This window comes from Ambystoma mexicanum, chromosome 11 (assembly GCF_040938575.1).
Source record: "Ambystoma mexicanum isolate Mex_15411 chromosome 11, UKY_AmexF1_1, whole genome shotgun sequence".
NCBI lineage: Eukaryota > Metazoa > Chordata > Amphibia > Caudata > Ambystomatidae > Ambystoma > Ambystoma mexicanum.
Window position 1 is genome coordinate 291972951 of NC_090934.1, and position 15321 is coordinate 291988271.

Here is a 15321-nt window from a genome sequence, read left to right on the forward strand (position 1 = left end):
AAGCTCACTTGCTACGCTCGGTCGCTCCCGCATATTCTTGGGAATCCCTTATGCCCGTACAATTAAACAATCACCAGTCACCAGTGCAGAATGCTCCTGAAACACACTGCCCCTGCACAGGTGGAGTCATCAATGCAAACACAGCTATTCATCTCTGAGCAATCATTCACCACTTCTGCGACTTATAATACACAATGCCTGTTATTCCTGCTCGGAACAGTGCCAGTGCTAAGAGGGGGTTCAGTATGCAATGTGCATTATATAGATGATCAAAAACAATCAAACAGTATGACAATTTCAAGAAAAAGCAGACACTTTGAGATGTTCTTTTTTTCACCAAACTTTTATTTAATTGTTTTGCCTTCATCCAACAGCTGCTTTTAATTGTGACAAATGAAGGGTCAAAGCTTGCATGGATGGCCTACTTCTGACACAGAAGCATGCATGATCACATTCTGAGGGCTACAGAGAAAGCATAGGGGAGGGGTGGTGGATGTTGCCCCGCAGCTTCACTATGGAGGATCCTTGTAAAAGGGGTGAGGGGAAGATATTGCATCTGAGCCATAGCAAGAGTAGGCATAATAGCACCAACATCACAAATGGTTTAGGATCCCTCTTGGGTTCTGGCCGACCTGGAGCTTCCATAGGTTTGCTCACTACCCTTGGGATCTCTCTGCATTTGAAGATGTCAAAGCCTACAAAAATGGTCCTTGATAATAATAGCACCATCATATTGTTTTTCTTAGTTTCTGGGCACATGGCTCCCGAAGATATTCCATTAAATACTTTGATTTGCCCGGGGGACAGAAGCACCAGGAATTTTGTCAACCAACAGAAGAACACAAGGCACAATGTTTCGACCACCTCTGTTAATGTAAATTGCAAACCTTTCATGTAGCTTGTTGGACAGTATTTTCCAATACGCAAAACAGGAGGCCAGCTTAAAAAACAACTTTGCAGTGGAGGTTCAGGCTCTGGGGCTGGCAAATTGTGCAGAACATATACCTCAGCTATGCTATTGGAATGGTTGGCATTTACAAATACGATCAACTAGGTTGATCGTTTTTTAGTATGCCCATTCTTCAATCTTCTCAGCACGCCAACCTGTACTCATGGTAGGCATTCTGAATGGATCGCTACTGGTGGAATGTGCCATGGTTGGAATGTATTCTCGGTAGATGGATATTGGTTCTGTGGACTTAGGGTGGATATCTTTTAGTGAAATGCACTCTGGGTGGATGGGATAGCTATTCTGGAATTTACAGGGAATCAATAGTCACAGGTGGAATGAACTCAGTCATTTTTTATTTCTGAACTGCACTCTGGGCGGATGTTATTGGTAGGAATTGCCTGAGATTATCTCATACAGGATAGATGACTGTTGGTGGAATAGAATCAGGCGAAAAGATATTGGGGAAATACAGTCAGGGTGTATTTACTAGTAAATCATCTGCTTAAACACGCCTCCCAGAGCGATGCAATTGCAGTGAGTAGTTGCAATCATCATCTGCAAATATTGCATTGGTATCTTAACCAGATTATGTCTATCAACGATAGCCTTTTGCAATAACATGGTTGCAGCACAATGTTTGTTTCCCTCAGCAGGATTTCCAAAAGGAACAGGCAAAGAACCTCAGATATGTCCACCTACACACACAAACATGATACCGGCACATACTTTGCATCTAGGCCTTGACAGGAGTTAACACTTGTGACTTTCATCTTGGAAAAATTAATACAAGCTTTGATACATTTCAGAGAATTATTAATGTTAATATATGAATGAATTTCAATAGGGCGCACTATGGCGGACATGTTCTTTGCTCAGAGACTTCAAATGTTTATCAACTACTCTTGCAAATAAAAAACGAAAAAACATAGAACACAAATGTTTTATCAATATATCACTAAAGGAATTACAATTTCGGGATTGGAAGAAGGACCGAGTAGTATACTGTTGTGGTGGTGGTATACCACTCAACTGTGAGTTGGCAACAGCAGTTAAATGTTAATAAATACCCTAGTCAAAGATGGCTGCCTGTTTTACACAGAAATGCGCATATCCTTATCTCAGTTGATTGGCAAAGAGTTTAGCCAGAGGTAAAGTCCACAAACAAATGGTGCAGCTGGGTTGGGGAGAAAGGAAGAGACGTGTACCTGGGAGAACAACATTTTAGCTCAAAAAAGATTCTTAATGTCGATGAGAAGCACCTTTTTGTTACAACATACTTCAGATAGATGGTTATTCAATGAATGCACTCCAAGAGCTGATTGTTGTTGATGGAGTGCACGCATGGCTCCTAAATATTGGAGAGAATGCACACCAGATGAACGCCTATGCATGGGAAAGCATTTAGCATAAATACCTTATAATGGAATACAATCAAGGTTGATACTTATTGGTGTGATGCATTCCACCATAATATGATCAGAGTATTGATTGTTTTCTCAATGGCAGTACATTGGCTATCCCATTTAAGCCAATCAGTTGTACGTCTTCTAAGTGCATAACTTTACACCTGTGGTAATAGCAGGCATTCTATTGTTTAACATACATGTCGTATTCACTTCAGGTTGACGTAAACTAATTCAAACTTTAAATTAAATACCTAAACATACACATGATGGACCTAGAAACAAATGATGAAAATAAGGACACCTAACTTCCATCGCACTGTTACTTTGATGATTACAAAAGACTTCAATGTGATTTAGTATTTACATTTTTTTAATTAGTCAAGCTCCACTAAATCGATTAATCTGCTTCCCTAATTAGTTGTAGCCATCTTTTAAATGGCTTCCTAAATGACACTTTACCCGGCCAATCTGATTGCTCCCCTAGCTATTAATGTAACAGCCATTTTGTGCAATGGCCGATCTGTTGTGAGTTTGCATGGCCCCCATTTTATAAAATGTACAACATGGTTCGTATCAGGGAGAAGGGATGTTCAAGGTGTCTGCATAATAGATTCCCCCCTAGAAGCACCACACATGGGATGTGTGTAAACGTCCTACTCTATTGCCTGCCGTTGCCTCCACAGCTAGACTCCAAACTGCTGTGGAATGCAGCCACTTCGAGGGGGCTAAACATCTGAGTAGACATGTGGGATGGAAGTTAGGAACCACTCCAATAAGGAATTACAGAACCAGTAACTAAGTAAATAACACAACAAAAAAATATATATTAAGCTTTTAGAATAAAAAACAAACTTTCTCTGGGTTTTATAATATATATGCATATGCACACTATACAAAGTGAAGGGTATGATGCGTGTTAGCGCACAGTGATTCACAGTGCTCCGTCTCTAGTCTCCTGTCTGTGCCGCCATGATGGTCTCCCTTCATCAGGGAAGGCAGCTAAAGCAGGCCCAATACCGTCTCTGTGATATAGAAAGCTGGGTGGAGTGACGCTGCCGCTCCCGCGCGGGCATGCAGAGGTTCCGAGACGTGTGTCGTGGTCAGGAAGGAGAGAAAAGGCTGAGAAAGTGCTGCTGATGTCATCATCGGTCCTTAAACAATTTTGTTTTCAAGAGCGGCAATTCGTTTCGTCACAGCTTCTAGTGAGGGTGAGTTAAGGAGAATGCATGTACAGGAGAATGGTATACATTGGTAATGCCCCATCCATGGAACTTGTACGAACAAGGGGGTGACTAGAAGGAAATGAGAAGGCTTTGGCAGACATGTGAGTTCCCTTCTTTATTTGACTTTTGTAGACATTGGGGGTCATTACAAGTATGGCGGTCTGGAAATAAGGGTGGCGGTAGCATTGTACCGGCACCCTTTCCGGACCGCCATACTACAACTGTGCCTGCTGGCACTGTTGCACGCAGCAGGTGTGACCTGCCGGGCGCATCGGCCTCGGTAGGCACAGTTGTCATGGAAGCACTGCCGCTGTTACTAACGGTGCTGGTGCTTCTGAGTCCTATGGGTCTCCATGAGAATGGGGTCTAACGTTTTCCACTGCCGGATATCCCGGTCTGCTGGTGCTTATAATGTCCCAGTGGCACCAGGATCTCAGGTGGTAAAACGGTGTTACAGTCCAGCGACAAGCCACTGGTAGTACTGGCGGGTTACCGCCGGACTTGTAATTACCCCCATTCAACTGCCAGGTAAAATTCAGGTCAATTAACGATCAGTGCTAGGACTAGTTGAATTTAGTACATTTAAACGTGAATTGGGTAACTGTTTTGCCAAAAACGCACTTTTATTTCAAATAATCAGGAAAAAGCCTACATATGTTTGTTGTCTTAGTTGTTTATTGTTCATTTGAAGAATGTCCTTTATATATTTAAGTGCATAAAAAAGTCTTAATTGACTGTATTATACCTAATAAATGTATTATTATTATTATTTTTCTTTTAAAAACTGATATTTACAAATTAATATATTGAAGGAAAAAACAATACCAGTTGATTGTTTTTAAAAAAAGAATCCGAAAAAATGTGAATATTTAAAAAAAATCTTTTTGTGGCATGAATTGATTAACCAAAAAAAGATCTGCTATACGCTAACATCAACCACTACAATCAACATTGTAGTTAAATTAGAAGATACTAAATAAAATATTACCCTAGCCAGTCCTCTGCCAGTGCATCCCCCCGTCATTCGCTGAAAAGCTCATGCTTCCTGATTTCCATAGTTGCTTTTACAAATAAAGGTCACAAAAAAGGTCTTAGTACCTGCTGCACAAAAAGGCAGCAAAGGACGTCTACACTGGTTTAGTCTAATGTTCATACCAAATGTTACCAAGCACTTTACGCTCCACTAAGTTCCTCAAGTTTCATTAGTCTCTCCTCTACCCGCCTGGCAGTGGTTGACTACAGTTGAATGGATTTTCACTCATTGGTGTCACACGCTTCTCATGCACTTCAGTGACTCCTCACTGGAGCGATCACACAATCTACATCACGTACTTCACTGGCAACACCTTAATGTCTAGCTTCTTGGGTAACTAGCTCAATAAACTTGGGGGGAATCTCAATTATCCCTCACCTGTCTGATTCCTCTTCTTTTGTGCAGTCTCAGACCTTCCTTGTCTCACCGCTTAGTACTCCTCACTTTAGTCGTATTCGATCTCATATAAATGGCCTCATGCACTTCCAGAGTTCCAATCATTCCCTACACCATTATCCTCATACAATAACAACAATGTATCGATTTACTCCACGTAGTCTCGGCATTTCCAAAGGATTTCTTTTACTAAATCTCATTTCTGCTTAACATCAAGATGAACCCTAAGTACTGAGGCCCTGAAAAAGCTAGAAATGCATCTGATCTGGAAGAAATAACATTGATTTCCAACGCATGCTCTTGTGGTACTTCCATTTGAGTAGGGAAATGATGATGCCAAGGCTCCTGGCAGGGGTTCCTCACACACACAGCTCTGGTGTTGTTAGTGCAGCCTCACATTAATGTGTGCATGCATAGTCACTGCTGTGAAGCCATGTGCTCACAGACAGCAAGCAGCTAGTTGTCTGTGCTCTGGGATACGCTGGTGGATCTTCCCTGTCACAGATTAGGTGTATGGAGGTCTTTTGAAGCCCCCAAAATACCCACCCTCATGCTTTGCATGAGCATGATTTGATTTACATTTCCACTTCAGCAACAGGTGGAATGTAAATCAATGCATTTGTTGTGACAGATCGTAATGCAAGTACCAATCCGTGTTTGGTCAGTGATCCAATGCAGGTTCTAGTCTGAGTAATGTTCCTGACACTTGACTGTGCACAAGTGGAGGACTGGCTGTGGGTCCCTTGAATGAGCAGCTGTCTCCCCTATGACCTCAGAAGTCCTCTTCTTGAATCAGGGAATAACAATGTCGGGAACGTAGTCATCGCCTTCAACTAAATAGCTCAGTAATCGTTATCATCTCTACTCGGCTTCTTTTTTCTGCAAAGCAATATGTTAAAAATGTAGGTTTCTACTTGCACCTTACACTAGTCCACCAGGTCAACACAGGGCTAAGCAGTTGCTTCTTTAATCTAAGAATCCTACCAAAGATCCTTCCTCTGCTTCCCAAAAACATAAGATGTTGGTGGTCGGTGCTGCCATAAACTCAAGGCGAGTCTACTGTAATGCACTCTATGAGGGCCTTTCTAAAGAGCTCCTGGGCGAACTAAACCAGGCACAGAATGTGGCCAGTCTCTTCATTTTTAGCTCCACAAATTGCACCATGACGTTGCCGCCCTAACCACTCCCCATTAGCTCAAAGTAGAACATAGTATTAAATTTAAAAAAATGGATTGTCTTGCATTTAAACCTCTTCGTACCACATTATACACCGCCTCTATTTTTCTTTGCAGGTGAAAACATATGCCATAACAGTACATCCGGAGTTGGTTACGTGAGGAATGTGGAAAGGCACCTTCTGGAAAATGTTATGAAACTGAGCACATCACCACAAATCCACCATCAAGACCAACACAGGCAGACACCACAACACTCCACACTAAGAAAACAGCCACCCATAATCCCTCACTAATAAACCCACATGACCATCCACAGCACCATAACCACACGCACAGCCCACACACTTAAATGTCTCCCCTCAATACCACTATGCACCTTTCCAGCACCTAAGCACATGCACACACACACACACTCTTTACAATTCACTCTGCCACAAGTGGCCATATATGCACACCCAGACCCAAAGCACTGTATAACTATCTCCTTAAAAGCCCAACCAAACTCCCACCATCAAAGTACATAGATCCCAGACCGCCCCCCCCCTCACCTCCCAACACTCAGCTCAGAACTCAGGGGTATTGTAAAGGATATGTTTCCTGGTCATTGACTGTATGAGACCCTCCACCTTAGTCTGAAATTCCACAATCGACTCGCACTCGCATGGATCCTTCTCTGTAAATGAGGAAAATACAAGAGTGTTAAAGACAATGTAGTGATGGAGATGACACACTGTGGGGCGCTCCAGGGTCAGGGGTGGGTTTGCAAACAGTGGTAGTTCTCAAGGTGAGGAGGTGCTTTTCCTCCAAGGGCTATCTGAAGCTTGCGAGCTATGGATGTAATAAGTGTGGCAGGTTGTGCGGGATATCTTTTTTTTTCCTTCATGAAATGCTTCACTGATGGTCAATTCCTACCCATTCCAAGATGGAGGCGAGGGTCAGAGTGCCTGACTGTGAATCATCTTTTTCAGGCAGGTAATATACACCCCCGGCAAGGGTCTAATAACCGCCTTTCATCTCAAGATGTCCAAGAAACTGGCCCTGTAGAACATAAGTGGCTCTCTCCAGGGCTTCTTCGTGTCAAGATTCTCATCTAGTGGGAATTTAAACTTACTTTAGTAGTAGCAGTTTTTCTTGCCCTATTTGTTAAACACTTCATCCCTTTGTAAGGTTGAACAAATGTGCGCCTTAATGCTACTCTGAAGTGATCTCCTCCTACCCAGAACTGACTTGATGTTGCTGCTTGCAGATGGCAGGAGAGCAGCGTCTCAGTTATGGGATTAGCACTGACCTGACCTGTACTTCAGAAGCACACACATGAGGCCGCATCCTAGGTCTAGCAGCGCAGGTCGCCATATTTATCTTTGTGGGCAAGTAGGGTCTTTGAAACCTGGTGATCAAACCCCGCGTCACCTGTGCCCGAAGGAGCATGAACGTAAGAGCAGCACAATGAATCCCTTGTGCTAGTCGGATAAGGTCCACCAGCCTTATTATGACGTTCTCCTCTGTGCACAATGCCATCTCAAGGAAAAGATGAAGCTTGTATTGTTATGCAGCGCTTTGACTCAATAAACTCATCTGAGAAATAGAGTCAAGGGTCACTTGTAAGAGCGTGAACACAAAGGGGCTCATTTTAATTAGGGGCTTTCTTTCTAACATCATGCTACCATTTTCAGGCGTTTCTGCACCTCCCTTCCTCTCCACCATACAGGTGCTCCAACATTTGTGCCGGCATTGATTTTCATTCCAATGCCTGCACAAATGCGGAAGATCCCTATGGGATCCGTCAGCTTTAGGAATCCTTTGTAATGATCATAGTAGGGATCCTAGATCTATTGTAGAGTTCCACTGTACACAGTGCCTGCCATTGCAGGCAGCGTGTAGTTAAAATGAAACCCTGCCCAACATGCCCAATGGGCATTTTCGGCACAATTATTGCACGCTAATACCGCCATCGGTAATTGCGCTGAAAATGCCCAAATGGGGACTGGGGAGTTACTGCTACCACCAAAATCATGATCCGGCGGTTATACCGCCGGACCGGTTGGCAGTTGCGCTATTAGCCCATGTGGTATCCCAGCGGTAATACAGGCCTCAAAAACCCAAGAATATCACTCAACATCAGTCTGAGCGAGAGCCCACTACTCCTGTCCCACATCTGTCCATCCCATTTTACAAATGTATCCAATATCAGAGATAACAAGTTCTTCGCCCCCTCCACCTATTTTGCATATTGAAGCATAGTGCTATTGTTTTGCATAGAGAAGCATAGTGCTATTGTTTTATCTATATTATGTCTATTCATTGGTTTTGGTTTTTGCATCTTCAGCTGTGCTATGCTTCACATCTTGGGATAGCAGAATTGTTTTCAACATTAGCCAAATGGTTGGCAATACATGTGTCTTCACATGCCCATTGTCTCTGCTGTAATATGTATCATATATATACTTTAACATAACATGTGTGTGTGTGTTCATTATGTCATGTCGTACACTGGTTGGTCTTGTTTCCCCTTTCTGAGAACTTACTTTGCAGGCCCCAATAACTACAAGAGAAACCACCAAGGACTGGGGTGTGTAGGCAACCACATCTATATAAGAATCTTAAACATCCTGACTATGTATAATTCTGCATCGAATCCCTGCGTTCTCGCACTGCGGCCACTCACTGCAGATCTTAAACTGAAGCTTCTGCGCGATCTTGCTCATCGTCTTGAAGTCTGCCGTGTAGAAAGAGTGTTCCGCCGCTGGTTCGGAGGCGATCTGCCTCAGTTCGTCTTCTACTGCATTGCCGACTCCCACTGCAAACATCTTGTAACCTGAGGGTGCAAAGACACATGTTTCAGCTCTCTACGTGGATGCAATAGGAACTAGACCGATACGTGTACCCATACACCCAGATGGAGCAAGACCACGGCCATTATAATCAACACATTCTGTTGAAATGAGTTTCGCAATTTCTAGTTTTACATTGTGCTCCTTTAATATCATCTAATACTTTATATTGTATGTCACATTTTTCCAGTTCGGCTAACAAAAATGCATTGTTCTGTCTATTTCCTCGCTAGAAAAGCACTGCTATTTTACTTTAAGTGTTCCGGGCCATAATTGCCAGGAATATATGTAGAGGTGCCCCTGTAGCACAACCCTGGCTACAAAGTAACAAAGTGCTGTACAATTAGTAGAGTCATACAGTAAGAGCGGGAACAATTATTCGACATTGTCTGCATAGTTTGACGGTGGGGTTGGGGGGGGGTGTGGGGGTGGCTGTCCCTACCGGGGTCTGATGGCATTCTCCTTCAAGATATAGGTTTCTGTTCCTTTTTGGACACCAACAGAGATTGGGGCAACCATTATCTGAAAGGAAGGGTGTTCCAGAAGGGAAGAGTGCTGCAGAAGGGAAGAGTGCTGCAGAAGGGAACAGTGTTCCAAAAGGGAAGAGTGTTCCAGGTTCTGAGTCCAGGGTTTAAGAAGGCTTGTCTTTAGGTCCTTTCTTTTTTACTCTTTTTGATTTTGGTTCGGCTTCTCGTGGTGCGTTGGGCTTCTAAGACAGTTATTTAGGAGCATGCGTGTTACTGCAGGGATAACTTGAATTTAACACAGCACTGGAGACATAGCCAGTGCAGGTCATTAAGTGATAGATGGTCATATTATTTACACCTTTAAGGAATTGGTAATCAACATACTAGAAACTCTTCAGGAATCCATGGTGGTGGAGAGGATTTCAGGTCATTGCCACCACACATATGAGACAGGACCAAGGCTTTGATGGTGGTTCTGATGTCTCTCTTGGATAGGCAAGGCTTTGCATTTTAAAATGAAGCCGAACTTGCATTGTCTTCTGGCATGTATTGGCAAATCAAGTATTAAGGGCAAGATCACGCTTGATGCTGAACACCAGCGACTTTATATTAGGGATATACGGAGGTGTGAGCTGTCCAGTCTCATGTCGGAGAGGCACTCATGGATCTGGTCCTATCTGGAGCAGTTTGTAATTGTAATTGGCTATTTATAACGCGCTTAATACCCAGAGATTTCTAAGTGCGGACCCAGGGATCGAACAAGTGTTGCCCTGTGTCGTCTTGCTTCCAAGGTGAGCAGTGTTTCTCCTGAGCTGTCCTCCCGCCCATTATGAAACAGAGGGAAGATTATTTCTGTCAGGAGCAGCTTCATAGACAATTGGTGTACAATTGCTTATAGAGTTGAGTGAAGTCAGCATACCGGTGAAACCAGCTTACATGGAGGGTCGGGAGACCTCAAAGAGGACAGGACAGATCATCAAGGTACTCTGCAAGTCACTGGAATCTTCAGGCATCTATCGATCACCAATTGTTATGGGAGGCTGTTGACTGGTTATCAAGGAAAAGAAAAATTGCTGTACAGTGTTGTGGAATCCAATAAAGGTTGACAGGAGGTTAAATGCGGTTTGGGGGTTGATGGTTTTGAATGCAATGTACAGGCGGGGCAGGGTACAGAGGCCACTGTTATTTGTGATGTATACGATGTCATTGATTACTTGTGTGATGCTGTTTTGGTGTCTAAAGCCAAAATTGTAGTAATGTAAGATGCAGCTATTCTTGATTTCTCCTTGTAGTTGGATAGAAACTAATTGCTCAATTATCTGTACAGAGAGTGGCAGATATGTTCAATAGAAGAGAACAACTGGGTCGAGTGTGAGTTTCTCCAGGAGCTGGAGGAATTCTTGTTTTTGAGTGTGTTGGGAAGGATGTGCTGGGCAAGGCAGGTTTTGACTAAGTTGATGAGGTGGATGATGGCCTCTCCAGGGATGGATTTCACTACCACCAAGGATGGGATGAGAGCATCTTTGCAGTTGGTGGCTGTGATGGCGGTGGACATGTTGTTGAGGTCAGTGAACAAGAGCATCTAGAAGGGAGTCCATGTAGCTGCCTCGCAAGATGGAATGGAAGGAGCAGTGGGTGTTGTTTGGAGTTGTGGGTTTGGATCCACGTACAGTCTGTGCTTTTCAGCCAACAGTTCCAGACACAAACTTACAATGTATTTTGTCTATCATAAGTACGGACCCCTGGTTTCCATTTTTACTGGTATGTACACATAGAAATCAATCTGTGTTCTATCTGTATTTATCTATAAAAATAGATGGAAACCGAAGACAGGCCTCCCTACTTGGATGCTGATGCTCTCAGTCTTGCCTCATTCTGCCAATAATGTAATAAAACTGGAAACTTGGGGAGTGTAAGACAAGTGATTTCTCTTGTGAAACTGCACATTTCTGTCAAGAACTGTCCCATGTCAGCAGCAGTCAGAAGAGCATCCATGTGTTTCAAAGTAAGAATGCAAGTGGATTTGAAGAGCAAGAACGAATATCAATGTGTTTACCACCCTATGTCTGCAGGTGTGTTTGTTTTTTTCTAAATAGACACATTTTTTCCTTTGATTAAATGTGGAAAAACAACAATTGAAACTTGTTTTTTTTTTAAAAGGAAAAATAATGATGGATAAATACAGAAATAATGTGCAAACAAATAAATAAGAATAATTGCAGACGGAAAAGACCCAAAAATAAATACCAAAAACCGAGTTCATTTGCCGAAAATACACGGCCTAGGTAAAGGGTATTTATGACTTGGACCAGTGGGCATCTGACATCTGTGTGACACCTTTCCTAGGCTGCCATTTTCTGAGGATTCAGCTTCCTCCAACATCAGTGAGCCTTGAGGAGCTCAACATTTGTGACCCTGGGTTCTTAGCCCGGCAATTATTGTGATCCGTGGTCAGGGTTATGGTATGGAATTATCAGGGCGTGGACCCTTAACACCAGTCCCAAACATTAATGTTAGGAAGAACCTGGAGCAGAGGGCATGCTTAGTTATAAAAAAAACAACAGACACATGGAGAGGTGGGTCTTCTTTGGCATTGGATCCATAACTGGGGCCTGAACCACCTGACACCCTTAGTTCTGCAATGAACAATCAAATTGTATGTCCTATCTAGAAGCCCAGTTGTTTTAGCAGATGTTTCAGTTTAATTTCTGCTGCTAGGTCAGCCCCACTAATAGATTGCAGAAAAGCCATGCCGACACTGACGCATACTCAAGCAAAAACAAATATATACCATTTTACAAAGATCAAACATTCACACAACTCTACATTGTACAGGTAATGACAATCCTGCCAGATTATTTTATCTAAGCAAACGTATGCATGATATCCACCTACCAAGATCTTTAGCCTTCTTTGCTGCTTCGCTGATGTAATCTTGTGACCGACCATCAGTGAAGACAATTCCCACCTTGGGCACCCCAGGCCTACCCCCACCAGAAATGGCAAAGCTGTCATCGATGAGGTGCTGGATAGCCATGCCGGTCATTGTGCCTTTCTCCATGTAGGCCATCTTCTTCACAGCAGACTTGAGGTCTTTCTTATTATTGAAGCGTCCCAGGGGGAATTCCGTCCTGACCGAGCTGGAGTACTGGACCAAGCCAACATGTGCTTTCTTCTCACCAACATCCATAGAATCGACAATCTGGTTGATGAACTTCTTCACCAGCTCAAAGTTCTCAGGTCTCACACTCTTGGAGCCATCAATCAGAAACACAAGATCTGTTGCAGTCGCACCACAGGCTTTAAAGACACAAAAACAATAGTTTAGTGATGAGGTAAGGGAGACAACATTATAGTTGCTGAAAGCTGTGTAAATGAGTTGCATGCCTAACCCTAATAGAATTGTATGTTTACCTTCAAATAGAGAGAGTAAGCTATATGGGTGCCTGTCACAAATGTCAATTATGCCTCGTCATCTTTTCCTTGCAATACTTGACAACATTTGGTCACGTGAGAAGGAGGCTTTAAGACAATCAATCACTTTTCAAGCACTTTGCCAAGGAAGCTTAGTTTCGTGATGGTGCAATAGTCAGGTCACCTGGGCCAAGTATGGGTTTCTTCACTAGGGGGAGGACCGGTCCCATTTTCAGTGCAGCTGGGAAGGTAACTTGTGTGATGAATGTGCTGATGATATTCTGAGTTGGTGTGAGTGCTTCACTTCTAATGACAGTTAAAGCGAAGGAGAGGAGTTAGTATGTGCAGTTGGTAGGTTTGTGGGCTGCGAAAGGTGAGCTTTTGCACTCAGAGAACTAATGATGAGCTCCTTTAGGAAGGCATTACTGAAGTTCACTGAGAGCAGCTGGGCAGGAAAAGGCAGGATGGATCATCTCAGAGTGTTGTCAGGTTTAGAGATGACTAAAACAGGGTTGTGCTTTAGGCCCCTTTCTATTCACCCCTTTAATCAAGGGCATTATGTTTTCCAGTAGGGAGAACACTGTTGCTCTATACGAAGATGACATGTGTTTTGAAGGAGCCCTCAAGCAATGTCCTGGATGTTTGGAAATTATCAATATTTTTTGATCTGTGTTTAGGTCTGAAGATTACTTGGGGCAGGATTTGTCAATTCCCCTAACCGAACCTGAGGTAGGTTGTGTGCACCCCAGCTTCCCTATATCATAGCCAAAGTTATAAAATGGCTAACCAATGATGGTCTCCATTATCACACATGTTATTTAGATACCTGTATGAGTTTCAGGCTCTTGTAAGGGGACACAGCAACCCAAATCTGAACGGTAAAAATTATTCAGAAGGCAAAATAATAACTGAACCCCTTTGCAAGGGAATACAAGGTTTATTACATGCAAAGAGATTTCAGATGGTCCCGTAGAATTGAACTGACACAGAGCTCATCTTATCTCAAGATGTTACAGATTATATAGTAGCAAAATCTGCAAATGAATAATACTATGCATAATAATGAGTACAACATAATCCCACCGCCCTCATTGGCTACCATGTACAGAACATGCTAATGCCCCCCTACAGTCCCTGGACCAATTGGCCACATCTAATCTACACCCATTCCCCTAGATACGTGGTCCCCTACATCGTCATTTACAAATCCAGGTACAGGATTTGTGGTTTATCCTTATTGATGCTTTCATAAATTGGGACTATCGCATGATGTGCACCCTTCTGATCCAGACACGTTTAAAGTTAACTGGTGAGGCAAACTCTGCTTTGATAAGACATGAGGCCTTCTCATTAACCCCGACTCTGTGGCATACTCAAGCTGCACCCCCGACCTTGTTATCACCTTTGCTGCTTCTATCCCAAATCACATAAAGTTCCAAACATGGCTCCCCACTTATCTCCTTCCAACCCCATGTGCCCAGAAATGTTGTGACCAGGGCACAGCTGTCTAGTCTGGATTTTCAGGGATTTATTTGCTTAGGTTGTGTGTCTAGGTGTAATTCATATGGTGTGACCACTCTTGGGTAAGGGCAGTAGTTTTCTAAATCATAAGGCCTCATGCCCTGTTCATACCCTGTTCTCATGAATTTGTCCTTCCAACTAACATTCCGTTCCCACCACATTCACACCCTGTAGTTGGATACAATTAGCGCTTATCTGCACACCATTGGTGTCTCTAACCTCAGCTTCTCTCCTGGGGAACGGGAAAAGGATATGTTTTTGGAACTGAATTAAAAGCCACAGCTCCACATCAAGGGCTGCATTCTATTCTGTTCATTGTGTGCTAGGTCTTAACATAAAAAATAATGACACTTCTGCCATGTTAACACGCTGGCCTTGCTTCTACCATAGTACCTTGCGGACTCCATCTTCCACCTGTTTCAACTCTACCCACATATCTCACTACACAACATCACTACAAATATGACAACTAAACACAGGCCCTGTAATACTGCCTTATATATGACCTCTGCAACAACAATAATACATTTGTTGCTCTTTCTGTTTTGCTATATGTGAATATGTAATATGTGTAAAACACATGTGTCTTCTGCAGTGCAAACCATTCTTCACCCACAATGGTACGTTCTAATAGTTTTTCCTCAATCTGAACCTTTTTGCCTGACTGGGGCTCTGTACGTGCATCCCAACATTCGTTGTCTATTTTTCGGCAGTGATATTAAAAGAACTGGACCAACTGCTGGTCAAATTGTTTATCCAACCAAATTATTCTGCCAATGTAGACTCTTTAGCACTTTCCTTATGTCACATTGGACAGTATTATATTTGTCATAATCCTCTGACTTACATGAGCCACAGGAAGAACAGAAACACAGCCATAGCTAATGCTGAGATGCAATG

The 15321-nt window shown here is 43.0% G+C and overlaps 1 protein-coding gene across 1 annotated transcript in view; it reads right to left on the reverse strand.

Moving 5' to 3' along the window:
• Nucleotides 1–324: 324 nt before the first annotated feature.
• MATN1 (matrilin 1) overlaps nucleotides 325–15321 on the reverse strand; it is a 118636-nt gene continuing 103639 nt past the window's right edge. The window contains exons 5-8 of the mRNA XM_069623020.1: nucleotides 12382–12786; nucleotides 8854–9003; nucleotides 6781–6861; nucleotides 325–3560 (exon numbers count right to left, since the gene is read on the reverse strand). Of these exons, the coding sequence (XP_069479121.1) occupies nucleotides 3511–3560; nucleotides 6781–6861; nucleotides 8854–9003; nucleotides 12382–12786 (686 nt within the window). The 3' untranslated portion in view covers nucleotides 325–3510. The remainder of the gene's footprint in view (nucleotides 3561–6780; nucleotides 6862–8853; nucleotides 9004–12381; nucleotides 12787–15321) is intronic.